The sequence below is a fragment of the Capra hircus genome, chromosome 19, assembly GCF_001704415.2.
Source record: "Capra hircus breed San Clemente chromosome 19, ASM170441v1, whole genome shotgun sequence".
In the NCBI taxonomy this organism is placed as follows: Eukaryota; Metazoa; Chordata; class Mammalia; order Artiodactyla; family Bovidae; genus Capra; species Capra hircus.
The window spans coordinates 32,435,859-32,463,858 of NC_030826.1; the positions used below are offsets into that span (position 1 = coordinate 32,435,859).

The following is a 28,000-nucleotide window of genomic DNA, read 5'->3' on the forward strand; positions in this document are numbered from 1 at the left end:
TGAGTTACTCTGATGTTTATTTTAATGCATCTTAGTCCACACAGTTGGTATAAAATCAGAAAAAGCAAAGCAAAAAAAGAGGGAAAAAACAAGGTCTTGGAGTCTTGGCATCAGAAGGGCCCCGTATATACATCTACAGTTGGTGGCCAGTACGAGTCATTGCCAGACAGTCCTTGGAGGCAGAGGACAGTCTAGACTCCGCTCCATCCTGGGATCCCACCGTCCCAGGGGGTCTAGAAGCTTGTCCGGATGCTCCGACCATAAGGAAATGTGGGAGTGATAAAGGCGGTGCATTGTTATGTATTATAGTAATAATAGCAGCCTAGCCAGGTACAAAAGCGGTTATAAACCATTTATATTATACAGAATTATTCAGGTCTCCATTCAACTTTATGTTGTAAAACTGTTAACTGAATTTCCAGTGAGGCGTTTAGATGATTAGTGATCGTAAGGAATGGTAAATACATAGCACCACTTCGTAGGTTTGTTGTCACCGATTTCTAACCTAGAGCGTGACTGGGACACCTCGTCCTCTCCAGGGCAAGGATTCCAAAGCCACAAGCCGCGATTCTCCGAGGGCTCCCGTTTGGGGGTTTTGTTGAGTTCAGGTAAGGCTGCACACAGAGGCGTGGGCAGCGCGTGTCTGTGTGTCACACAGCGGGTCACCCACAGTTAAAGGCTTTGGGCCATTTAGGGTTTCTACCCACACTTTGGTTTTCTAAATGAGGTGGAGTGGGAGGGAGGTAACTTCTTTCAGATGAAGGGGAAGGGGCGTGATGGGTTTACTTTCTTTCTGGGCAAAACAAAGAAAAACGAAAAAAAAAAAACAACTGAGCTTGATTATATGGTTAGGATGTCAAGTTCCTTAGCTACTTTAAGGTTCAACCCAAGGCTGATGGTCAACACGTAAAGCAAACAATACTATGTACATATATGTAAAAAGTGTTATAAATAGGTTTTATAAACCGTCGATATTATATACATCTTCAATCAACACTAACCACCCCCCCACCCCCCGCACTGCTTTCTGTTTGGTTTGGTTTGAGTTTGGGTTTTTTTGCTAGCTTGTTTTTTTGTTTTGTTTTGTTTTCCTGGCTTCTAGTTTGCTTCCTCCCTCCCCATGTGAGCTCAGAGCCTCGGCCGTCCCATCCCCGGGCCTCATTCACGCTTCCGCAAGATCACATAGATGACACCGCTGAGAAGTGCCAGGGGGAAGGCCACCCAGGCCAGGATATAGGCGAAGCCATAGGAGTTGTCCGAGTTGAAATGCCATTCCGGGTGCCGGACCGTGTAGATGGACGCTGCGCTCATCACGCACAGACCTGGGAAGCAGAGGGACCAGCTGGGAGTGAGAGGGGTCACCACGAGGCAGGGACCCTGTGCCACCCCCAACCCAGACTCCCCAAGACCCCGGGCACCTCCCCCACCCACTCTGCTCTTCCCCCAAACTCCAGCTCACCTCATACTTGCACACACACACAGCACACACACACACACACACCACACACACCACACTCACACACACCACACACACACACCACACACACACCACACACACACAGACACACACCACACACACACACACACACCAGGGCACCCATCTCTCTTTCTTAGAGAGAAGGATGTAGGCTGCAGGGAGAGAAGGCAAGTCCATCTCAGACAGGAATCTGCCACCAGTTCAGAACTGCGAGGAGGAACGGGAAGGTTCAGGAACCAGCAAACAGTCTCTCTCTGCGTCCAGTCCACCTGACCCAGCTCACGGGCCCCTCAGCCTCTCTCCTGCCTCATCTCCCTTAACTGTCACCCACGGCCAGTCAACATGAGGGCACCAGTGAGAATTCAGGTGGCAAGAGAAGCCCGTCCATCTCTTTGCAAAGATGGCTGGCTGTGGAGCCCCTGGAAGCTGTGAAACGTTCCACAGATGGGTGGTAGTGGTCTCTGAAACCACGGAAAGCAACACTTTATTTATCTGAGCGGCACTCACGCCAAGCGCAGGGCAGAAGGCTGTGCTGACCCCCGTAACAGGATCAATATATGAGAGACAGAGCAACAACGCCCGTGGGCATCGCTAGGCAGACAGAGGAACACGTGGAGAGGAACGGGGTGGTGGGGGAGGAACACAGGAGGAAGGACACAGCCAAGACAGGAAGCCGTCACGGACAAGTTTTCTGGCGCCGGGTCCCTTTCAGCTACCCATGGTCCCCCAAGGTTGGTCTGCAGCCCAGACGAAGGTGAGAAGGTCTCAGATGGGCAGACTGGTCAACCCACCCCTGCTTCATTGATCATGCAGCCTTTGGGGTGAGAGGGACAAGAAAAACCTCCACCTGGGACCTCACACAGCAGGCAAGTTCCAGCGTGACAGTCCCTGCCCACGAGGACGGTCAGCATCCCTGCGGGGAGGGGTCCAGTGAGGTCAGTGCCCCAGCCCCAGCAGCACAAAGGCCATTCTGTCCCCTCCTGAACACAGGGGCTTTGACAGGCTCTGAGTGACTCTATTATGAGTCCAGCGAGCATGTGGGATGCCTGTGGGTCCAGGGCCCCCCAGGCCGGACCACCTACATCTAACCTCACTGCTATTTGGGCTATTTCACTGGACACTGTGTCTCTGTCTGAAAAAAGTGCAGAGGTGGGAATGTGTCACGTTCAGCGCCCCGATAAGACTGTTCTGCAAGTCCGAGAGAGGAGACTCCCACTGCATTGCCCCCCCGCCTTGAGAGAGCCACACAGCAGACCTGGGACCCCCAGGGGGTCAGCTCCAGGACCTTCCACCTCCTGAAAGCCCGGGAGACACAAAAACATCTGTGTCCATGGGGATGTCATAGGTGGTAAACTGTCATGGAGGGGAAGGACAGTGTCAACCTGCTGGAAACACACTGTATTTGCCTCAAGGTCCATGGCTCACCTCAATAGTGTGCTAATTCATTGTCTGACCTACCTAATGAGGGCAGAGCTCTCAAAGGGGAGGCCTGACCAAGGGAGAGGGAGGTTTAAACAGAGCATCCGAAGGCTAGGATGGTGCCTCCCCTCTTGGCAGGGCTTCCGGATGGGGCCCATGTCCACCCAGCATGGAGAAATGCCAAGACACCTATGTGGACCAGCTGGGCCCAGAATTCCCCAGCAAACAAAAACAGCAAAGGGAAAACCCTCCATCTGTGACCTGGGGGACCGGGAGAAGCAGGACGCACAAGTGCAGTGACTGAGTCGATGGCTTAATTATGTGGCATCCGCCCGGGGAGAATCTCAGAAGTAAAGGAATTTGTGTTTCGCTTCAAGAAGCCGTAAGCTTATACACTTACAAAGCCAATGAGAAGAGACACGCTTGATAATTATTGTTGTCGGAAGACTGATGTTTTAGGGAATATATCATTACGAGGCTGTCTGTGTGCTAAGTAACAGACGTGCCCTGGAATACAGAACAGGCAGTGCCATACAGGAATCCCGAAAAGTCAAACACTAACCCCCATAAGGGGACTGTGGCTCGTGTTCTCAGCCCCCAGTAGGTGGTGATGCATTTATGAAGGTTCCCATAGAGTAGGTAAGCCACTGTCCCTCCTTCCACTTTCAGCCTCCAAGTGACCCCTGCAGCCTCACACATCACCCCTCAGCCTCACAAAGAATTGATGTCTCCTTGGCTGGGCCAGGGCGACAGCTGGGATGAGTCACCCAGAACCAGCGTTTCTAAACGTCGTCTCCGACTTAAATCGACTTCGTACCACTCAGAACAGAAAAGGCACTGGGTTTTTATTCCTCCCCCCAGGTTTTCATTCTAAATGCCCTTCTGTTGCTGTTCAGCAGCTAAGTTGTGTCCAACTCTTTGCGACCCCCTTGGACTGCAGTCTGCCAGACACCCCTGCCCTGGGATTCTCCAGGCAAGAATACTGGAATGGGCTGCCATTGCCTCCTCCAAGGGATCTTCCCAACCTAGGGATCAAATCCGCGTCTCCTGCGTGGGCAGGCGGATTCTTTATCATTGAACCCCCTGGAAAGCCCTTTTTAAAAGCACCCCCTTTAAAAAAAATGTGATTCTGATGTGCAGCTAAGATTGAGAAGCACCAAAGAGGATGACGGGGGGCCTCTCGAAACATCTTCAGGAAACAGCCAAACTGAGAAATATGTAATCAAGGATAGATAGTTCTTACAGGTGAGACGCTCAGCTTATTATAAGTGGAGAAGGGATGATGCAGCAAGACAGGCAGCGCCAGGCAGAGACGGCTCCCAGGTCTGTAGTCAGCGGAAGAGCTCCACACAACCTTTTACCTGCCTTCCCTGCATGCTCACGCGCGTGTCTAGACTCCACACAGCCAGGCCCTCTAGCTGCAACAGCCCCGGGGATGCTCAGCGGATTCTGGGGGCTTCCACCCAACAGGTTGCAGTGTGTGAAGAAGCATCTCCCCTGCCCTGCGTGGACCTTGCCTGCAGTGGCCGACATGCCTGTGGACCGCACCCCGCAACTGTGGACCTACTTCCTTCTTTCCCCCCTTCCTTACTCCGTTCTACTCTTTTTTGTTTACTGCTTGGCTGTTTTTGCTTTTCTGATTTGTTCCTTGATATTTAGGGGTAATTTCTCGGCCTATCACCAGCCTTTATCACCAACGACCCTCCCCGAACTGTCTCCCTAGTTTGTTGCTATTGTTGTTCAGCCACTCAGTCGTGTCCAATCCTTTGCGATCCCATGGATTGCAGCATGCCAGGCTCCTCTGTTCTTCACGGTCTCCTGGAGTTTGCTCAAATTCATGTCCATTGAGTTGGTGATATCATCCAACCATCTCATTCTCTGCCACCCTCTTCTCCTTTTGCCTTCAATCTTTCGCAGCATCAGGGTCTTTTCCAATGAGTTGGCTCTTTGTATCAGGTGGCCAAAGTACTGGGGCTTCAGCTTCAGCATCAGTCCTTCCAATGAATATTCAGGGTTGATTTCCTTTAGGACTGACTGGTTTGGTCTCCTTGCAGTCCAAGGGACTCTCAAGAGTCTTCACCAGCATCATAGTTTAGGAGCATCAATTCTTTGGCACTCAGCCTTCTTTACGGTCCAATGCTCACATCCATACATGACTACTGGAAAAGCCATAGCTTTGACTAGATGGACCTTTGTTGGCAAAGTGATGTCTTTACCTTTTAATATGCTGTCTAGGTTTGTCACAGCTTTCCTTCCAGTGAGCAAGCATCCTTTAATTGCGTGACTGTAGTCACTGTCCCCAATCTCCCTAGTTCCTAGATCCTTTAGATCATGAGATGAGAAACACACAAGAGCAGGGTTGTCAGATGCTAAAAGTCATGAAATCTCTAAGGGAAGTCCCCACTCTCTTAGATCCCAACTAGAGTGAAAAGATGCTTCAGCAAGTTCAAATGCAACATTCTAGAGAGTTGAGGTTTCTTAGACCAGCTCTCGGGTTCTTTTGCCCGGAGGGAACAAGCACGGAACACTCTTAGACGTATAGAATACAACTGCTATTCTGGATCAACATTTCTAGTTCAGTAGCTTCCTCCTCACAGATGGACTGCTAAGCTGACAAACCAATAACCGAAAATGAAGTCTCATGAGAGATAAGAAGCTAGATCTGGAAGGGATAATGCAAGAACAAATCAAGGGCTTCTAAATTCAGAGGTTTCTGTGGCAGAGTACCAAACTGCTTGGACTGAGTTCGGAGAAGAATCCAAATGGTGAAACAAGTAGGAATGAGCAAATAAACTTTAGATTAGACAAACTCAATGCCTAAGAGTGTTCGGACTGCAAGGAAGTACTCATCTCTGGACTCTAGTTTTGACTGAAAATGACCTTGCTAAAAAGACATTGTTAGAGAATTTTAAGCTAAAATATCTCAGAGGAAAAAAGATAACTTACTCCCTGCCTTGACATGCCCCTTCAACAGTAATAAGTTCACTCCATCTGATGTTTTCAGTCTAACTACTCATCAGTTCTGACACAGAGACTCATTCATCACAGATGTTTGGGAACTTGGGGATCAAAAAGGATGTAGATTTGAACTCATCCTCCATGGTCAATCAGGTTCAATGAAAGATCACATAAAAAGTAGTTTCTGCCTTGGATCTTGTGTTCATTAAAAACTGGAGTGGATTCTGAATCTCTATATATTCATTCCTGTGGGATGGGAGGGAACGGGGACATCCTAGTGTCTATGCATGAGCTGTGCTTTCATGTAGCCTCTCCTAGTCTCAGTTTATTTATCAGTAACATAACAAGAATGTGTAGAGCAAATATAAATATTTTATGAAACTTCTGCTTCCTAAGTCTGTGTCCCTTTTTCTTGAGGACACAGTCATTGATTCAAAGGAGATGATCACTTCTGATATCAAACGGTAAATAGGGAGCCAAAAAAGAAATCCCAGAATACATCCTAGTTCTCTGTTACTTCTGGAAATGGGGTGACTGATGGTCTCTGCTCCTAACATCCCCAGAAATGATTTCTCACGGCAGAATTAGTACTTTAATAAAGCTGACAACACCCGAGAAGCTTAGCTGGTATAATGAAAACTGTGCAACTAGCCAAGCTCTATTTGATTTTGAAATTCCAAACTGTGCACATTGACCTGCTGTATTTAGGGATTTGAGGAGAAACGGTCTTCTTGTTTACTTCCTTTCTCCAGGGAAAGGTAACTCTCTGTCTTCTAGAAAAGGGTCATCGACATCCAACTTCAGGCTGTGTCTTGTCATACAGCCCTGCATAAGCCATGAGATCTGCCTGCTCGTCCATCCATCCATCTAGGACATGTGGGCTGTTTTCAACCCTCCAATGACTGCTTGTGATCTAGCAACTAAACAAGAGATGCTACCCACTGCCCAATCAGGGGTCAGAATTGAGAATACTTTATAGTCCCCAGATGTACTCCAGCACATATGGGGTTTGTGGGTTATTAGCCTGAACTACAGAATCCACCACATCCACCTCCTATGTCTCTCTGGTGCCCTGAGGACTCAGTCAGCTGGTCATCGACGGACAGAAGGATAAGAGGCAACAAAGCGAGACAAGGGCCAGTATCCAGAAACAAGAGTGGGAGGGCGTCACGTCTAGGACTCTGCACATAGACCATGTGAATAACCTGTGCGAAGGGGGTTGCTCGAGGCAGTTCAGGGAGAGGGCAGAGCAGACCTTGGTGTCACGGCCCCATGTCTGGAACTGACCATGCATTACATGTTACACAAAAGGAAGATGCCGGTAAACAAGAGCCCAGTGGACTCCAGGGGCTGGAGTAAAGGAGAGAAAGATTTGGCATGTGGCTCCACCACTGCTTAGAGAGGGAGACACATACCCTAGAGCAATCGGGGCAGTACATAGGGGCCATTTCCACACTGGAGCAGGGGTGCTTCCCAGGGCACACAATATGAGCTACAGAAATCCAGCCTCGAGACTGGCCTCTGCTCTATGGACACTCTCAACATTTACCTCCGAGAATGCATCCTGGACTGTAGCTCCGTCCCACGGTTAGGGACCCTCCTTCCAGAGCCCTTAAGTCCTATTCCCCATTCACCCCTTTCCATGGAGAGTTCCCAGATTCACACCCACACACACCCCTGTGCTGTATGAAATCCATCCAGGGGGAGGGCTCACGCACGTCAGTCATTCTGGAGCCACGCCCACCTGACTGACCATCCTGCATGCAGTCTGGGGGCCCCAGCCCCCACGGGGACTTGGTCCTCTCCAACTTACCAGCGAGGATCTGGAAGACCCCAGTGATGTAGAACCGGCCGCCCTTGGTGAGGGTGAAGAGCTGGCAGAAGAACAGGAACAGAGACAAAACGCTGAAGATGATGGACAGGATCATGGTGGCCTGGACAGACTGCAGCCATTCTACGGGAGGAGACACGGGGTTAGGAAAAGGCAGCGCGGGCCAGCCACAGGGGCGGGGCTCTGCCAGGGGGCGTGGCCTGGGCAGCAGAAAGCCACACCCACCCCCAGGCAGGAGCAGCAGCCCTTTTCTGAATGAAACTCAGGCTATTCACTTTCCCACTCTTAAAAGTCATTCTTTATTTCATGCTTTCTTTTGGAGGAAAAAAAAAAAGAGGTATTAATACATGTTTAATTGTAGACATTTTAAGAAAAGGTTGTAAGAAAATACTCAGTCCCACCGCAAGGACCTAAAATCAAGTTAAAATATATTAAATTTCCTTCCAGTCTTTTAGACAAATGAGTTACTTACACAGATATGTGTATGTTCAAGGGGCTCTGAACCCTGCCCTCTGCCTCCTCTCTCTCTCTGTCCTCAGGGGGTTTGAAGGGCTTCTTGGAGCCCCTGGATTCTAAGAATAGTTCCAAACCACCGTTCAAAATGTCAGCATCCCCCAAGGAGTCAGAGAGATCCTGGGGAAGGCTGGGACGAAGAAAATGACATTGGAGCCAAAACTAATTTTGTAGAAAGTTGGAAGAAGATGCTGATGGGAAGAGCATGCTTTATTTAGCTATGAACCACTCACTCAGCCACACTGTGTCTGTTCCCAGCTCATCTCAGAGAGGTCAGCGCTCAGTCTGGTCATCAGATAGGAGCACAAATGACAATTCCTTATCTTAGCTGAACCATCAGCCTTAGATCAAATCTCCACGCATCCAACTGAAATTCAGGCAAGGAAGAGAACTCTGTAGTTCACCCTCTACTACAAGTGAATGTCAATTCCAGAAGGAACCGAGAAGAGGCAAAAACCTGGGTTTGGCATCAGAGACAGGAACCCGCCAGGTTCCCCCTGGAGACCTCCAGGGGCCTTGACATCCTTCCTTTCTGCACCCCTCCTTCCAAGTGCCAAAGAATCCTGGGAGTGGGTGCTGCCCTAAACAAGGAAGATCAGATAGAGAAGACCCAGGGTCTGCTCCTCCAAAGTCAGGAACAGACTAATGTGCACTGGCTTAGAAAAATACATGCCTGTGCTTAGCACGGTAGGAAAAAACGTGAAATCTGGATGGCTTATCATCAATACTTCACGAAGATGACCCTGGTTTGAGTTGCAAGTAGTTCATGGAAGGATTTTAAGGATGCTGATTAGGTCAACTGTGACTAGAGTTTCATGGAAGATTGGAAGAATCTTCTGGAAGCATTTAGAGTTGGAAGAAGCCTGTGGGATCAGCTAACCCAGGCCCTTTGTACTGAGAAAGATTTCCGGAGATGTTCGACTGAGCCCCATTGGTATGGCCAAGGTTGGGAGGCCCTTGGTTCTAGTCTGGTGTTCTTTCTACCTTGATGGACCATATACTTTTTTTAATCTTTGCAATTTCTTTGTCAGTTAAGGTTAGAAAAGGGTATCTAATGGGCTGTGAGCCATCCTGACTTCATTTTCACATCTCTCATTGAACCACTCTACCCACTGTAGTAGGAGAAGGAAATGGCAACCGACTCCAGTATCCTTGCCTGGAGAATTCCATGGACAGAGGAGCCTGATGGGCTACAGTCCATGGGGTCACAAAGAGTTGGACATGACTGAGTGACCTTCACTCTGAGCGACTATCACTCACTCACTCACTCACTCACTCACACCCAGTGCGGTGGTTCTTCTGGAGGAGCAGTCTGCAACAAACCTACCGCCACCATAATATTATCTATTTAATATTTATTTTAATTTATTTATTTGGCTGCACTGGGATCTTCATTGCAGTGTGTGGGATCTTCAGTTGCAGTATGTGGGATCTCGTTCCCTGTCCAAGGATCAAACCCAGGCATCCCACATTGGGAGCATGGAGTCTTAGCCACTGGACCATCAGGGAAGACTCTACATTTTGAATAAAGCAATTATCCAGCAGTCTGGTAGGTGAAGCTGGAAACATAAAGAAATCTGAGCCACAAAAATAAATCTAGAACTAAGTATAGAACTAAAACAGAGATCATGGGGAACGTCCTTCAAGGCACACCCTTAGAAGGAGCACGGCTGGTGCAGGCAACATCCTAGATTTCTTTCTCCAATTCTGAGATCTTTTCCTTGGTCTCTACCTCCACTCTCATTAATAACAGAAACTTCTGCCAGGCCTCACATTTACAGAAAACTCAAAATCATACGAGTTAAAACTACATCCATAGGAAAAGTCTCTTAAATTTAATAATGTCACTAAATTCTTCTCAAAACTTCTTTTACCAGGAACTTGAATCGTAATGCCAACCTCATTACAACTGAGTTAATTTTCCATAAGTTAGTTCTCTAATCAAACCAGAATTAAGGAATCAAGGAAGTTTTTATTCAGCGGGCCTTGGCTAAAAATCTACTGTTTTGAACTCTGGGAATACAAAGTTGAAGAAGAAAGTTTTCAACCTGAAGCACAATAAATAACACACATACATGATGAAAGTAGGGTAAATCCAACTGTATTATCAGTCACAGTGATGTGAATATAAGATGTAGAATTCCATCCTGAATTATGTAATTCCTAACTAGAGTCTGATATGAGAGAGACACCTAAAACCAACAACAGCTAGAAGTTAAAACATTTTTTAAAAGAGGCACCAGGCAAATTAACAAAAAGATATAAATAATAATAGCATCAGACAAATGGAATTCAAACTGAAAAGATGAAGATGGCCAAAGAGGGATATTTCATAGGTTAGTTCATGGTATTTCCAGTTTATCATAAAGAAACAAAAGTCATAAACCTCTGTGCACCGTGTGACCTGGAAAAAATATAAAGCAACAAATGACTGAAGTATAAGATAAAACTGACACAGCTACAAGCACAGTGGGAGACTTCAGCACACCTTTCTCAGAAAAGGTAAATCAAGTAGATCAAAAATATGATAAGATATACATTATTTCATGTCTCTATAGTGATGATAACATTCTCAAACACACATGGGATAGTCTTACCAATTATGCAGTAGGCAACAACAAAAAAAAAACCTCAATAAATCTCAAAAGAAAGCACACAGGATGTAAATATAACTAAAGAAATACAGAAAGTAGAAATTCAAAGCAAACCAGCCAAAATAAATTTGGAAATGTTAAAAGACTACTCCAGATAATCCCTCGGATAAAGAGATCAAGATGAGACGTTACCCTTTCTTCAGCAAGGAATGCTACTGACAGTATGTACCTTAAACCTACAGGCTGTGGCCCCAGCCAGGCTAGGCCATGAGCTCCATCAAAACAGGCCTGGGTACCCCCTGCTTAACTGGCTAACAAGAGGGACCAACTACCTCAGAGGACTGTGTAATGTTCAAATAAGAATGTTGATATAAAAGCTCTGTACAGTACAAATAACCCCATCAAAAGGCTGAGCTCAGGGGGAGTAAATTAGTAGCTGTAGACGATGGTGGAGGGTGGGGAGAGGGTCCTTAGGGTATCTTTATCTAGGCCACACCAAGGAATAAGGTGGACAACTGTGTCCACATGAGCCATTATAGTGTGCCAACCAGAATGCCATTTGAGAGCAGAGCCCATTTCAATACAATTCTGATACCAGTTCTTATGAGAGCTTCAGTGCAGAGGTTGGCAAATTATCTGTGAAGGGTCAAACTGTAAATAGTTTAGGCTTCTCAGGTCATATGGTTTCCATGGCAACTGCTGAAGTTTGCCATCTTAGCACAAAATCAGCCTCATTCAAAATGTAAATGAGTGGGTGTGGCCTGTTCACCTTAACAAAATCTTATCTACACAGTCAGGCAGTGGACCCAGCTGGATCTGCAGGCCATTGCTTGCCAACCTCTGTTGCTGCTGTTCAGTTACTAAGTCGTGTCCAACTTTGTGACCCCATGGACTGCAGCACGCCAAGCTTCCCTATTTTTCACTGTCTCCCAGAGTTTGTTCAAATTCATGTCCATTGAGTCAGTGATGCCATCCACCCATCTCACCCTCTGCCACCCTCTTCTCTTTCTGCCTTCAATCTTTCCCAGCATCAGGGTCTTTTCCAATGAGTCGGATCTTTGCATCAGACGCCAACCTCTACTATAACCAAATACATCCAACGTAGAGAAAACAGTAATTAGAGTGGAGAGACCTGGATGCAGAGGAAAATGCTGTCCACTGCAGTCCTGTTTTAGACAAAGTCAAATTAATGTGAGGCCAACATGCCAGGAGGCGAATCTGAACTTCTACCCAAGCCCCAGGCCAGTGATACTCTTTTCTCTCAAATTGCAAGTTCAGGGTCTTTGGCAGAGCCCATGACCAGCACCCACGGTCATTCTCCAGGCCTTGCTCAGTGCCCGGCAACTATTTGTGGAATGCCCAGTGACAGCGTTTTAACCTCCAACGTTGGTGCCGAGCCCGGGAATTAAAACGTCCCGAATTCCTTGCAGACCTGCTCTTCTGACGAGCCTGTCAGGTAATAGGGTTGCTGACAGCTTTCTGACGTGGGCTAGGCCGTGCCAGCCAGCAGAGACTCGCTCCTCCCCGCCATAGAAGGGAAAGCTGGAGATGCCCAATGACCAAAGGTCAGATTCCTACCACCACAGCAGCTAAGCTATGAAGGAAATACATCTGCCCCCTCAGCTGTATTCTTAGCCCAGGGCCAACGAGCTGGCGAGCGAAGGGCTCAGGGAGGCTGCAGCCCTCTTCAGTGCACCGGCCCCTCTGCGTCCTTCTGCCTCCGTTCCTCCCAGCCTAGAGGCACACCCAAGTGCCTGCCCTCCCAGCCTTGAGTCCCACTCTGGCAATTCACAAAAGCTCTCTGACTCCACCAAGAGTGAAAGGAAGGGCAGTAGCAGTTGAGTCAGAGCATGAACTGGGGAGGCCAAGCCAGGAGGAAGGAGCCACTGGGGTGAATCACCGCTGAGGGAGTGAGAGCCGCCCTTGTCCAGAATGCTGGGCCATCTTTCAAAGCAGCTGACCCACACGCTAACCTCCCTACCCGCTGTTGCTGTTGTTTTGTCACTCAGTTGTGTCTGACTCTTTGCAACCCCACGGACTATAGCCCTCCAGGCTCCTCTGTCCATGGGACTGTCCAGGCAAGAATACTGGAGCCGGTTGCCATTTCCTTCTCCAGGGGATCTGCCCGAGCCAAGGATCAAACCCACGTCTCCTGCATTGGCAGATGGATTCTTTACCACTGAACTAGCTGGCACCCTCCCCACTGACGTCCCACAAATTGCCACTTTCCTTCCTTCTTGGGATGGATGTCATTCCAGAGGCTGCTGACTTGCGAGCAGCCTCCATCCTATCCAGGAGGACTTTGCTGTATGTTTGCTTTGCCCACTGGCAGGAGCCGGATCAGGGACCAAGTGGTCCTTGCCCAGGGTTCCAGCTTCTTCCCATCCCACCCAGCTGGGAGCTCTGAAATTGGGCCCCAGGTTCACTTTCCCTGGGACCCACAAGGATGCAGCCAGAGGAGAAAGCCATATGGGGTCTTTCAGCCCACAGACCCTGGCCAGGAGCTCACAAGGATGAGGGAGACCATGGGGGAGGCTCTTTCAAGTCTAATCCTGGGGTGCATTTCAACTCCAGCTAAACCTCTGGCTGACGATGAGTGAACTCATGTTCCAGGCACTCAGCTGCACCCGACACCGTCACTTGGTTAACTGCCCTCCTGACCAAGAGGCTTCCTCATGGGCAGAGGAATTTGTTCCAGAGTCTAATTAATACATGTGGTTTGACACCAAAGTCTTATTCCTGCTAGTCTTCAAACTGGAACAGGGAATATAATACTGTCATTGAGGTTCCGAGGTTACTGAAAATGTCCAGTTATTTCAGGCTTCCTCCATTCCCTGGTTGGAAAACTCTAGTAACAGGAGGGTCAGGTTAGGCTGTGTTTCCCAAAACACTGTTGTTGATTAAACAGAAAAATGGAGGGCTTCCCAGGTGGTGCAGTGGTAAAGAATCCACGTGCCAGTGCAGGAGATGTGAGTTTGATCCTTGGGTCAGGAAGATCCCCTGAAGAAGGAAATGGCAACCCACTCTAGTATTATTGCCTGGGAAATCCCAAGGACAGAGAAGACTGGTGGGCTATAGTCCATGGGGTCGCAAAGAATCAGACACAACTGAGCCACCTAACACACACACACACAGGAAAATAGAGGAAGTGGCTTCCATGGTCAAGTATATTAATGTCCCTCCTTGGACACTGCAACATACAGTAAGGTACTCAAGGTTCTGAAAAGTCTTACCATTAAAAAGAAAAGCCTGAGTAGATTTTAAATAGTCTTTTCCAAATTGAATGATCAGAGAACCCTTTGTGTTGGTGTTGTCAAGAACACTTGAACATGTGGAGTCTGGCCACAGACAGTGACTTCAGAAAGGAAGAGAGGAGAAAGATATTTCAATTGCCCAGGGGAGGTAGGGGATGTACAGAGGAGAAGGGGATGCCTGGTGGAGGGAGGGGTTCAGGATCTTTGGGTTTAAAAGGCATTCTCCATATGCAAACAATCAGAGGCCTTCTGTCCAAGCATCATGGAAATTAAGAGCCACCAGCCCCCCAAGCTCAGTAAACCATGCACTCTCCTCTCTCCCCACACCTACTGAAGTTCTACCCAATTTCCAAGGCCCAGCTTAAATGCGGTGTCCACTCAAGATCCCCCCATGTCACAATTATATCCTGAATGGGAAGAGGACTCAGGATGCATGGGACGTGATGGGCAACCACCCCAGGTCTCGCCTCCACAGTTACCCTATTGGGTCATGAGGGCACTTGCCCCAGGTAACCAGCTTTTGAGAGGCAGACCCCATGTAGAAAAGCAGGGACTCATGGTGCCAATCCACTGGGGTGCTGAGAAGTTCAAAGTGTTATTAGTTGCTCAGTCGTGTTCAACTCTTTGCAATCCCATGGACTGTAGCCCACCAGGTTCCACTGTCCATGGGATTTCCCAGGCAAGAATACTGGAGTGGGTAGCCATTCCCTTCTCCAGAGCATCTTCCCGACCCAGGGATTGAACATGGGTCTCCTGCATTGCAGGCAGATTCTCAACTGTCTGAGCCACCAGGGAAGCCCAAGAAGTTCAAAAGCATGTTTGAAATCTAAGGAGTTAAATGATCCTTCAGCCTTTCTTTAGGTTTGGCATCCACAGAGGCTAGTGGGGAGGAGAATGAATGGGGTGGCCACAGGAGAGAGTCCCCCTCTCTGTGCATCTACCTGCCAGGCCAACCACAAGCCAGCAGCTGAGCGGTACCGGGAGGCCAATGCCTATGGTCCAGAGACAACATGTTACACAGGCGGGGATGGGGAGCAGAAAACTCTCACCAGCACCAGAAAGGTCACTGCAAGGACAAAGCACCACCTGGAGAAGGGGAGACCCGGAAAGATAAAACCACAGCTTCCAGGGACACAACAGGGATTTAGACACCTTGAGAATGAGGTCCAACCCTCCAGGCATGAATGAAGACAACCACAAACCACTGAAAATTTAGGGGACTGACATGGCCTCAGCTGAGTGATTTCTTTCTTTTTTTTAAGTTGCTTTATTTTTTTATTTGCTGTACCATACAGCATGTGGGATCTTAGTTCCTTAACCAGGGATCAAACCCATGCTCCCTGCAATGGGAGTTCAGAGGCCCAACCACTGAACCATGAGGGAAGTCCCACAGCTAAGTGAGTTCTTAATGACAGTATCCCACAGCAGTTCACCCCCTCTACATCATGGGCCCCTCCTCACCAACCTTTCTGCCAGCTCCTTCCTGCCCCCATCAGCCACCAGATGTCACAAGACTCACACTGGACCCCTTGCTCCTTCCACCTCTCCTCTCATCAATTCCCCTGCAGACATTAAATACCCTCCTGCGGACACCGATGATCCCAAAGCTGAATGTCCATGCCAGACGTCTACCCTGAGCCACAGATTCCCAAATCCAAGTGCTTTGCTGACACTGTACCTTCTCAATATATCAGCCAGAATGCGTTTTCAAAACACAAATCAAATCACACCACCCTTCTGCTCCAGACCCTTCCGTATGTCCAGGCTGGCTTTTTCAGCAATCAGAGCCTGTCCTCTCCTGCCTGCAGCCTTACACTCAGTCAGCCCAGCACTGGTGGACACACCAGACTCCTCCCTGCCTAAGGACCTGGCCCTTTCCAGTACCTCCTGGAATGTTCCTCCTGTGGTTCTTCATACAGCTGGTCCCTCCCATCTTTTAAGCCTCCGTCCATGTGACTCTGGCAGGAAGAGGCCTTCTGCGACCAGCTGCTTCCTCCCTAGTGGCGCCCTGCTATCCGTCGCTCTGGCTGTCTCCTGCAGAGCACTGTCTGCTGCCCACAGTGACTCATTCATCGTCTTTCCTCCATCTCCCCTGAGTAACTGTGAGCTCCATCCACTGGAGCAGGGACTGGTATTTCTTGTTCAGCTCCATTGGCTCGGTTTCTGGAACAGTGCCCAGTACCTAGCACACGCTCAGTCTAGTTAAAGAATGGATGAACAGACCACTCTGTTAGCTCTTTGAAATGAAAGGGAGTCTCTTGAAAGGTAGTGAGTCCCCTGTCACTGGTAGGATGAGCATATAATGGGTACATTGCAGAGGGGTCTGAAGTAAGTGACATGGGGCAGGGGTATGGGTCTGATGACCTCCCAAGCCCCTGCCAGCGTCAGAGTCTATGTGTGTGTTGATGAGTGCATACTCAGAAGGCTTCCTGCCAGGCATCCTTTTCTTGAGCACCAAAAGACAGCATCCAGGCCCTCAAGCCGCCCCATGGCCAATCCCGGCTTCTGAACTACAAAGGATGCTTTCTCAACACTGATAAAATCCTGGGAAAGCAATTTACATTTTTTAAAAAGCAAAGACTGAGCATCCAGCACCATATGGTGAGACACAGGTCTGCACAAGCCTCTGAATCTACTCCTAGGTGCTGGCATCTGATGAGAGACTCCAAGGGTTGAAACATCAGCATCAGGACGCCTCGTCCCACCCTGCACCTCCCTTGCCCACCGGGACCTCCGCATCCCACAAGGGTGTATAGAATCCAGAGCCGTTGCTGGGCCAGAGCTTGTGGGTCAGCCCAGGGAGCCACAAAGATGCTAAATTGCAAAACATGAGCCCCTAAGTGCAGAGGGCCTCCTATGTTCTTAAAATTGTTGGCCAAAAGCTGAGCCACAGACGAGGAAATGGTCTGATGTCCTTGCCGAAATGGCAGTGCCACCAAATGGATAAACAAGATAAACCTGGCGATCACAGGAGATACAGTCCCAGGAGACACAGAGCACTCAAGCCAGGGAGGGGCTCCTGAGACTGGCCAGACTTATTGTTTTCTAGCTTTCAATCCACAGGCCTGGTCTAAGGCTGCCCACAACCTACTGCTGGCCATAAGGTCGCTACTGCTGGAAATAGAAAGGTGGGTTTCTTCTTTGTAAGATTTCTGACATATTCTGCCTTATAAATGCACAGGATTGTTACTCCAACTTGGAATAGAACAGATGAGAAATGCATACAAGACAGAGCAGGTCTAAATTAAATCATGAAACTTAGAACCCCATCCACATGCCACAGAGTCCTTCCTGGGATCTAGAAGACCCTGCAGGCTGGCTTGCTTCTCCATCCCCTGTGTTCTCTGTGCATCAGCTTTGCCAGGCTCCTTCCCACCCCAGGGACCTTGTCCTCAGGAAGTCCCACTGTCTGGAATCTGCCCCCTGATGTCCCTGTGGCTGACTCCTTCCTGGTCATCCTCAAGAGATCATTTCCTCCCCACCTCAATCCCTCACCACACATCACCCTGCTTTATTCTCCTCATCCTTCCTATCACTGCCTCCTGATTACCCACATTTATTGACTGATCTGCCCAGTAAAATGGAAGTTCTCATCCACTGGCACCCTCAGTGTCTGCAGTGGAATCTTCTGCAGGACAGGTGTTCAGTGAATAGTCCTGAATGAAAGGACACAGGAGAGAAGGGAGGGGACCAGGGAGAAAGGGGAGAAGGGAGGAGAGGGGGCATCCTGAGGCAGGCAGTCCATGATCACTGAAGTGAGAGAAGGCTGAAATGCCAAGATGAAGGGGAGAAGAGATGGGGTGAGGTTTAATAGGAGCAGATCATTCAGGTAGACGTATGGACCTTAGCAAAGATGTTCATCTGAAGATGGAGACCAAATGGACCTCTGAGAGGTTTTAAATTGAGAGTGATATGAGAAGGTTGTATTTTTAAATATCATCCTGGATTCGATGTACAAAATGAGGAACAACGAAGAGAGAAAGATCAGGAGTGAGGAGGCTTCTGCGGTGGCCCTGGTGCGATGTGGGTGGGGATGACGAGTGACCAGTGGACCAGGATGATTCTGAGAAGGGACAGGAGACACATCCAGGCAGACTCTGAGTGTGAAGCTCACTGGACGGTGAGACAGCATCCACTAAAATACTGGAAACTGTCAAAGGGGGAGACTAGGTGGAGGAGGATGAAGGCTGGCTGGTTTGGGGACGCCTCTGAGACATCCCAGCAGAACTGTCCAGTGGGTGGCTGGCCAGGCTGGTCTGGAGGTCAGAAGAGAGGACTAGACTGGGAGGAAACAAAGATTCAAGAGACATCATGAAACAGTAAGAGCTATGAATGACTGGGGGAGCGGAAAGAAAGAGAAGGAAGTCGAAGGGTCATCCGATTGCCAAGACAGGTCACTGTGCTGCTGAAGGGACCCAGGACACGGCAGAGATGGCCTGTCTGCAAACTCCTAAAGTAATTGGGCTCCACTCTGAAACAGCACAGGACGCACCAGAGCTATTGTCAGAGTATGACTGGGTATGGACAAGGGTGGTCACAGCCTTGAAGAGAAGCCAGGCTTACTGGGAGGTGCTTGCTATTAAATTTCTGTGAGTCGAGAAGTCATGCTTCCCATGAAGTCAAATGACTCCATCCTCAGCCTCCCTTGACACTAGGTGTGGCTCTGTGACTGACTTCCAGGAAAAGACAAAAACAGAAGTGTGTGGTCTATCTGGAGATGTTTCATTAAAAGGGAGGGGGACACATTCTTCTCCTCCTTTCTCTATTCTGTGGCTTGAAGCAGAGATGAAATGGCTGGTGCTGTAGCAGCTGTCTGCTCCATAAGGATCAGACAAAGAAATGAGGTAGAAAGTGCCTATGGCTCTGACAGTTTCTTGGAATTGCCATATCTATGTGAGGCTGCCTATTTCCATACTTCTTTTGAAAGAGAGAGAAATAAACGATCTTATTTAAGTCACTATCATTTAAAGACGTTTTGTTTTGTGGGGTCAATCTTAATCCCAGCCAGAGTGCTAGTCAGTTGTTGGCCTAACACGCCTCTCCATTACCTTTCCCCTTGCTTTAGGTCGTGTCATTGCCTGACAGGGAATTGCCTCCTCCTTGCCTGTGTTTATTTAAATCCTGCCCATCCTTTGGAGGATGGATCAGATCCCACCTCCCACAGGAGACCTGCCTTCCACTTCCTCCCTTGAACTCTGGCTCTGCCTACCTGCCCCCACTCCTCGGGCATCTGGCCTATGCTGTCTTCATCCCCCCGCAGTGATCTCCTGACTCCTCACAGAGCTCAGGACTATCAGGGCCAAAGTCTAGAGTCTACACGTCCTTGTATGCTCTGGGCCAAGAGGCATTCAAAACAAGGTCATGATAAATATTCCCTCACTGGCCTCCTTCACCTCTGCCTGTACCCAGTATCAGGATAGAGCCAGGGATCTATATTCTAAAGGTATGTAAATGCATTTAGATAACGGAAAAGCAGACAAAGTTGAGGGCATTTAGTAAGAAATCTAAAACCAACTCTAATACAAAGAGGGAGTTCAAGGAAAATCTGTCTCCATCCAGCTATGTAACATAGATGTTTGACTGCCATGCAGTCAATGCGGTGACAAGCACCATTCATATAAGGAAAAAAAAGAAGAATGAAGCCCTGCGGAGGCGCAGGGCTCCAGCACCACTCACGGAAAGACATGCCCCTTCAAAATAAAATAGCAAGTCATATAAACCAATGCATTTTCACATAACAAACTTCTCGACATATTCTTCACAAACAAGTATCAATATAAAATTACTTTCAATGACTCAAATAAAAGCCATGTTTGAAACATTCCAAGAGCAAATACAAACCAAGGTGACTGGTTTATGACTAACAGGGTTCATCTGTAAAGGCAGTCTAATTTTTTTCTTAATTGTGTTTTTTTTTTGCCTCTTGTTTGGCACAGAAATGGTTAAACCCAATCCAAAAGGCAAAGGAGGCCCAGCAGCTTCAAATCCATCAGAGCTTAGGCTGTAACACAAGCTGACCCATCAGAAGATGAGAACAGAGATACTGACCACTGGGGAAGCGGAAATGGGAACATCTTACTTAGAAGTTCAAGTGCAAACAAACACAGCTTGTCCAGAGCTCCTCAAAAACGCCCTTCCTGGGAGAGACGAGAAGGCACGAAGGCACATGAAGGGGAAAAGCAGGATCTTGGAACCTCCCGCCCCAGGAAAGCAACAATGTGGATTTGGATAAAAACCCGAGATAAAACACTCCAAGGTCACTGTCAGCAAATCCAAGAAGATGAGCTAGCTGAGCAATGGGAAGTTCCCAATTGAAATGACACCGGTGCCTCTTTGGGAGCTGCTGGTAGGACAGTATAGCAGCCATCCCTAACTGACCGCGGCTGATGCAGAAGGCAGGCCAGCCTCATACAAATATCGCTGCCCTGCTGCAGTACAATTTAGATCCCTGCTCCTCTGCCGACTCAGCCCTCTTGAAACCCAGCCGGGTTGCAACATGCCTGCCAAAACTGCCCCTTCCGGGCCTGTGAGTGTAGAATCCCCTGCCAACTCCACATGGCCACACACCACTTGGGGGAGGTGCCAGTGGGTACTCGGGTCTCAGGGAAAGCCAGCCCTTGTGGGCGGAGTCACCATGCATGGCCACCAGGTGTCAGTAGGGAGCAGAGCACCTCCCATTCTCAGCCTTCGGGGAACTTCAGCCAGACCTTGCCCAGGAGACACCGGATGCTGTGGCTTTGGGGCCAAGCAGTGCTCCGGCCACATGCTCAGACACTCCTGAGGGTTTCAGTTACTTGGCTACCAACTCACCACGCAGCCTCAAGGGTGGTTTTAATTCAATATCCTTCACAGACTCAGAGAAGAGAATTAAGGACTGCTCCCTTCCACAAGGACTGGGGTCTCTCTTTTCTTGCCCCCAGGAAAGCAGACACATAAAACAGTGCTTTCTACTGCTTGGCTGTCCTCCTCGAGTAGTTCTAGCAGTTTCCCTTTATGCTGAGGTTAGAGATGTTTGGTTGGTGATGCTTCAGGGACAGTTTGGGTACATAGCCCAGAGAAGGAAAGTCCAGCAGTGAAACTGGACTGTGAGAAGCCAGAACCAATGGCCACTGCCTCGCCTGCCTTGTTCAGCTGCATCTGAAATGGTTTCTCTCACTGGCTACAGCATCTTCAACAGAAATATTTGATCAAGGGGCAGCTGCGGCCACATTGAAGCCTCATGTCCAGGCTGAGGACACACCTTTGGAACATGAGACTGTGAAGAGCCTGGCCCACTGTGTCCTCAACACCAGGCACTGTGGCCCCTGCCAGAGTTCACACTGCCACCAGACACTTCCCAGCCACCAAAAAGACTGTATCGTATTTATTACTGCCTCTCTACATTCACAGACCCCAGGGCCCTGCTGAGCCCTCCCTCTCTCTGGATACTGCAAGGATCTAAGAGTGTGCTTCCACTGCCAATTAATCCCTTTAACCTGAACCCAAGAAAGCCTGGTTTCCAGTATCTCACAAGCAAAGATGCTGAGGACAGAGTAAAACTACCCCCGGGCTCAGCTTGGGGGCATGCAAACAGTGTCAATGCGCCAGCTTGCAACAAGGAATCACTCTACAGCTCTGATGGCTAAATGGGATCTCTGAGGCCCAAGACCCAGAGAGGAAGTCCTGTAACTGGAGACCAAAAGGGGCCCATCAGTCCCCGGGACAGCCCCTCCATCACTGCACCAGGAAGACCCAGGGCACTCCTGGATATTCCACCACCAAACAAACTTGCTTATTGGATCAAAACTCCCAGCAGAATCTGCCTGAGATTTTGCATCACCATTGCTTATGCATCCACATTTTTTCACTCACTAAAAGAATTACACTAAGTGATGAGCAGGACCAGAAGGGCAGGTCTAGGGCTTCTCTCCAGGTAGAGAGAATGCACAATTCCCTGAGATCTCAGCTTAGCCAGTGAAGCTACCACCCCTCTCCTTTCATCTTGGCTTTCCAGCCCCTGGCCACATCTCACCCCAGCCCAGCAACACCGATCTAGCTTTTGAGTCTTACAAGAACAAGTGCTTCTAGGTCTGGAGAGAGAGGCATGTCACAGACAGACCAGGATGAGTTTGTGGAACAAAAAACCATCCTCACCATTTGCTGATGACGAGAAACAGTGCTGGACACTGCCCATCGAGGAGGTGCTACAGTTTTGCCAGAGGTCAGTCGCGTGTCCATTGCCCACCATCCATTGCTGGAAAGAACCAGATGCAGTAAGTCAGAGGAGGCAGTGAGGAGTGACAGACGGGGAGGGAGAAGACCAAGGCAAGGCAAAGAGCAGCCTCATCGACTGTCCAACCAGAGCCCACGGTGCTAGAGAAAGGGGAGACCTGGTTCTCTGGCCCAAACCTGTTTTCAAGGGGAGGGCCAGGGCTTTGCAAGTAAAAAGCACTTTGTAAGTGGAAAAGAACCTCACAAATATGAGTTGCTCTGTGCCAAGGTGTGTACGGCAGTAGAAGGAGCCACGGACTTAAGCCAGGACACCTGCATCCAAGCCATCTCTCCTCCACTGATCTCCTGAGTGCCAGACGCTGTGCCACAGCCACTCTGAACTCATTTCCTTATTGGTAATTCCTGTCAACCTACAGTTAAGATGTTGGGAAGATGCTGGTAAGTGATGAATCAACTCATCAGTCCCCAACATAATTATTTTTCAGTCTTTGAACCAAGCAAGAACATCATACCTGAGACTTGTCGTATATTAAGAAGTTAAGACCACAGTCACATGACTGCCCAAGTCTGGGCTCATCTTTAAGAAAATAAGTTTAAAACCTACTGAGCTGGATGTCTGCTGATTTTGTAATGCAAGTTATCCCAACGATCTGTTTGTACTGGAGGAGGCTTTTCTAAGAAGGTGCCCTGTCCACAGCACAAAACAGACCTGAGATTATGAACCATTAAGGAATATCTAATTTTAACTTGCCAGTTTCAAGTCCTAAAGGCCGTAGTATGAACTAAGTCACCCATCTGATGGATGCTATTTGGAGAAAAAACAGACCTTCCTAAATTCTCCACTTCCTTCCTCAAGGACAACCACCACCGTCCCCCCTCCTCGCCTCCCCCCGCTCCATCAAGAAAAATGCTAAACAAGCTTATCACATGAAGGGGGTAGGGAGGACCCTGGATCTGCACTCACATTCTTTGGCTTAAAGAGACGCCTGTGTGCTGATCCAGCCCAGCGCTTGCTTGCTTCCTCCCCACCCCTGAATCCGCTCTGATTTTCTCAAAAACTACTGAAAAGGCGCGGTTGCCAGAAACTGCAAAAGGCCCGAGGATGTCTGAGACTCGCGATCTGCAAACTTGAGGGGGCGTGGCGGGAATCGTGGTCCGGAGGCCAAGCTCGGGGCGAGCTCCGGGAGCCCCAACCGCGCGCCCTGCCCGGCCGGACACTCACGCTGACGATGGTGGACACGAACAGCAGCACCAGCACGGCCACGTGGAGGACGATGATACCCAGCAGCAGGAGCAGCATTCTGGCGGCGGGTTCTGCTCAGCGGAGTTTCCGTCTGGCCTGACAGGAGACACAGCCGAATTGGACGTGAGGTTGGGCGAACTGGCCCGAGCCGGCGAGCGAGGGAGGGAGGGAAGAAGGGAAGGGAGGAGGGAGGAGAGGAGGGAGGGGAGGAGGGAGGGTCCTGCGCTCGGAATGCCCGGGCCGGGCCCGCCGCCCGCCCACCACGCCCCGCGGCCGCCGAGAGAGGGCAGCAGCCGACCACAGCATCCCTGCCCCGCAGCCCGCCGGGCCGAACATCTTTTGCTTTTGGAAGAAAACAAGCGGTACGAACGACGCACGTCAAAGTCTTCCCGGGAAGGGGGGTTTTTCCAGAGTGCCAAGCAGAGGCTGCAGCGCGCCTCCACCCACCCAGGCGCTCCGGGGGCGGCCCAGCTTGCGGAAGGGGGGCAGGAAAGGGAGAGCGAGCGCTCTCCCGGTGGAGTGGAGGTGGGGGCTGGGGGCAAGGGCTTAGGTCTCTGCGAGAGGCCCGGGGATACCAGCGGCGTGCCGGGAGGGAGAGCGCGAGACGGAGAGGCGGGTCCCCAGACTGCTCCGCGTTTCGTTAGGCTCCGAGTTTCCACCCAAGTTTGGCCCGCGCGGGGGAGCCGCCCTGACCCCACCACCGCTTGGCAAAGACACCCGCGGCCCCGTAGAGAAGGCGCAGAGCCGAGGGAAGAGGAAAGAACCGCCCGGGAGAATTGCTGGGGCCGGTGCCTCCTGCCCTCCCCGGGCGCTGGTCGGGCCGATGCGCTCAGGGCCCTGGCTGGAGGGGAGCAAGTGTCCGTGCGAAGGAGAGGCGGGGGTAACGGGGTGAGCCCCCCCATAAATAAGTGCAGCAGCACGGAGCCGGCAGGACCTCTTCTATCCGCCACGGTGTGGTCCTCACCCCACACCTCACATCCCGGGTCTGATCTGCGGGAGGATCCGCACGTTGCTAAGACGGAGCTGCGTTTAGAGAACTGCTGAAGGACAGAGTCTTGGGCTAGAAACAATGATTCAATAACTTCAGTGTTAAAGTACCCAGTCAGGCCCCTCCGTCCTCTCCTTCAGTAACACTTTCCAAAAAAAAAAAAAAAAAAAACCTGGAACGTGAGAAGAAATAAGCAGGGTTTTCTGACGTCTCCCAGAAGGTTTAAATTAAATCCAGTGACTCCTCATGCCGAGGAGGCGGGGGAGGGAAGTGGGGGGAGACAAGAGAAAGATGAACGGGTATGTAGCTAGAAATTGAGGGGCCCCGGGGACCCTATACCCTGAAGATGTCCACCGCAAGGACTGCTTTGCCAGCGAGTCTCCGAGTAGGCGACTTTCCAGCGAGACGAAAAGTCCTCCGCGCCTTCCCCACATCCAGACATCAGCACTCGCGCCCCCGGCGGTTCATAGACCCGCAGGTTCTCCATACCAGACCCTTACAAGCCCCGCAGGAACGACGCCGGACAGGCGGTGTTCTGCCAGCTATCGGGGACCGCGCCAGCCCGAAGCCCCCTCGCTCCGCGCTTTCTGGCGCCGTCGATGGAAGATGCCCGCATTCCTCCTCCGTCTCCTCCACTCTCCCGGCCAAAGCACTTACGGCCCAAAGGATAGCTGTCCCCGATCCTCAGAGATCCTCAGAGCTGCCTCGGGCACACACTCCGTGCGTGCGCTCAGCGGCTGGCGTCCGCAAAGACAGCTGCGCTGCGGGGCTACGCGCGCCAAGCGAGGGGCAGGAGGGAGGCTCCCGGCGTTCCCCTTTAACGGGAACAACGCCCTGTCTGCGTCGCTGCAGTAGGGTGTGTCCCTGGGTCAGCGTGTGCAGGGGGGCGGGACTCGGGGAGGGGAGAGAGCAGCGGGAAGAGAGGGAGGGCAGGAGACAGCCTGGGCCTTACGCTGCGCCCCGGGAGAAAGTCGATGACGGCAAAACCACTGGGACTTATCCTGGAAACTAGCAGACCGCGCAGCTTTCTCACCTCCGTTTCCCCTGGTTTCGCTCACTTTACCGAGACCAAGAGTTGACCGATATACTGGCCCCTCCGCCCCCTCCGCCCACGTGAGAAAGTCGACCAGAGGCTGCCCCCGCGGGTGCCCAGCGCCGGGCTCTGGGACGCACGCCTTCGGACCGCGCCCACGCGGAGGTCCAGCCTGGATGCGCCTCCCACGGATAGGGGGAGATGGCACTTAAGCGCAGGCAGACATCCCTCCCCTGGAGTCCTGGCGCCCCTGGCCTGCCCCAGCGTCCTAGCGGGGCTCACCCGCACCGAGCCCGCCCGCGCGATCCCGTCTGCGCCCAGGCGGTGCGCCAGTTGCCTCGGATTCCCGGGACGGATCTAGCGGGCCTGCTTGGGGGAAAGTTGGAGGAGAAGGGGAAAAGGCTGCCCACTGCAGGACAGCGCGCCCGGGGGTCGCTGGGCAAATCCAGACCACAACCGGGTACGCTCCAGACGAGTTTGCTGGCTTGATGCCCGGCCTGGGCTGGCGTCCCCGGCCACAGGGTGGGGAGTTGGCCATTTGAGGTGGGGGAAGAGCAGCCAGGGAAATCAGCTGATTCATAGCCGGCTGAAGGCGGTCCGCCCAGCGTCACGGGGAGAGAGGATAGCCCTTCCGGGCTCAGGGTGGGTGCGCCCCAGTAAGAGGGGAAGACGCTCTGGGAGCCCGCCTTGATGCAGGAACGCGGAGCGGGAAGGTGGGCGTAACAGGTCTGCCTGCCAACGCAGCAGGTCATACACAAGTCATCAGCACCTGCCAGCGCTCTGTGTCACAGAACATCAGCGCTCTGAATGACTCAAATACCCGCATCTACTTATTTTACTATCTGAAAGCAGCTGCCTGTGGTAGCTAATTATACATTCTTCAAGCAAAGATAATTTGGAAAAATTCTTCAAACAATTGTCTTTCAAAAATCCTTAGATTAAAAAGACAATCCTTGGGAAATTTTTGTTCACTGCCCAGTGATACGGCAGGTGGGTTAGCAGGACTCTGAGGTGGTCTGTAAGAGGCGGTGTGGTGCACTGGTTAGCCATGGAGGCTCAAACAAACCGGATTAGCCTGCTTACTCAGGGCTGTGGATTTGGTCAGTTTGCTGAGGTACCGGGTGCTTCAGTTTTCTCATCTGCAAACAGGACTGCGAATGCCCATTCTAAAAGGTAATGGTGTTGATTAAAAGAGATAGTGTGTGAAATACTTAGCATAGTGTCTGGAACCAAATAAAGGATCAGTAGTACCCAGGAAATTGTCACTCTTATTATTAATATTATTTCACATTTAATCCTCACGACAACATTTTAAGGAAAGCCCGACCCCCTAAACTAAAATTGCTTATCAGCCCCCTAGATTGAAAGCACATTTGTAGGTGGGACTAACTAAACTCATGGGAGTGATCACTTTCCTCCTGGGTCATATTCTAGGCTGGGTTTGCCCTGGGAATTATTGCCTGCCTTTGTGCTATCCAGACTTTTTATTTATTAAACCAACATTGACACGATCACCAGGTTCCCGGGACTGTTCTAAGCACTTTATAAATATTAGCATATCTACTCAGGATTTTCTTCCTTTCTTATCTTTTTCCCAGCTAAACTTCTGAATGAAATATAGACATCTAGAAAAGTGCACACAGGGTAAGGCATAGCTCATCTCTTCTTCCTTCCCTTTGCACCCAAGGTTTTCGTCATTAACCACGTCACACAATAGTCACACTGCAGGACATCTGAACCCACCTGTCCCTGTCAATCAGTCACTTCACTGCCCCTCCCCTGCCTCCTGCCCACTCAGCCCCCCAGCTGTGGAAGACAAATGCTGCCGCCTCGGGTGATGTCACCAGCTCGGCCACACCCAGATCCCGGCCAGGGCTCCGTTACGAGTGGAAGCTTCTCCCCAACCTGCTTACAATCCAAGGTCACCTGCCAGCTGTGTGCGTGGAGCTGTTTTCCATCAGGGCAGGCGTGTCTGGTCCCCTTCCTCCCTTCAACTCTGGATGTGCCAGGGTTTCTAGGTGCTCCCAATGGGCTTTTCTGGCCTCCCCAGCCAGAGTGTATATCCAGCTCTTAACCAAGGATTTTAGAAACCCTCGGATTCTCTGGTCATTTCCAACACGCGCGCCATCTCCCCTGCGATCCTTTCCATTTGTGGTTTGCAGGGTGTGGGGCTGGGCAGCAAGTGCTCTGTAAATCATGAGCACACACCATCCAGAGGCACAGTCTGCCAAGACAACTCACCGGGCCAAACAGGGTCACCCCTTCCTCCACGCAGCTCTCTTCACACTCGGACGCGTGTCAGGCAGGCCCCTCCCAGGACAGGGCAGCCGAGACACCAGCAGCTGGCAGGTCTAGTCCTGCTGCTTCCCACCAGGATCCCCGGAATGCGCCCTGGTGGTGCTCCCCAGTAACTGAAGCCAGACCAGGCGTCTATCCAGTTTATTCAGGGGCTGGTCCAATGCTGGGATATGTCATGGTG

General features: G+C 50.5%; 1 protein-coding gene across 2 annotated transcripts; it reads right to left on the reverse strand.

Annotated features, from left to right (window-relative positions):
• PMP22 (peripheral myelin protein 22) lies at positions 1–27,906 on the reverse strand. 2 transcript variants are annotated; one of them, XM_005693587.3, is made up of 5 exons: positions 25,146–25,331; positions 23,480–23,596; positions 22,180–22,279; positions 7,668–7,808; positions 1–1,322 (listed from the first exon to the last, which is right to left on the reverse strand). In XM_005693587.3, the coding sequence occupies exons 2-5, from the start codon at positions 23,555–23,557 to the stop codon at positions 1,159–1,161; spliced, it is 483 nt and encodes a 160-aa protein (XP_005693644.1). In that variant the 5' UTR covers positions 23,558–23,596; positions 25,146–25,331; the 3' UTR covers positions 1–1,158. The 2 variants fall into 2 exon arrangements, with proteins under 2 accessions (XP_005693644.1, XP_005693645.1); XM_005693588.3 differs by lacking the exon at positions 25,146–25,331 and adding an exon at positions 27,763–27,906 and having other exon boundaries at positions 724–1,322.

What these genes read in the sequence shown, in the direction of transcription:
- PMP22 (XM_005693587.3), bottom strand. Translation starts at nt 23,557, where the DNA reads ATGCTGCTCCTGCTGCTGGGTATCATCGTCCTCCACGTGGCCGTGCTG. An exon ending in TCGTGTCCACCATCGTCAGC is followed by an intron (nt 22,280 to 23,479) that starts GTGAGTGTCCGG and finishes GGTTCTTTCCAG; the next exon opens with CAATGGATGGTGGGCAATGG. An exon ending in TTTCTCGTCATCAGCAAATG is followed by an intron (nt 7,809 to 22,179) that starts GTGAGGATGGTT and finishes CTCCTCCCGTAG; the next exon opens with AATGGCTGCAGTCTGTCCAG.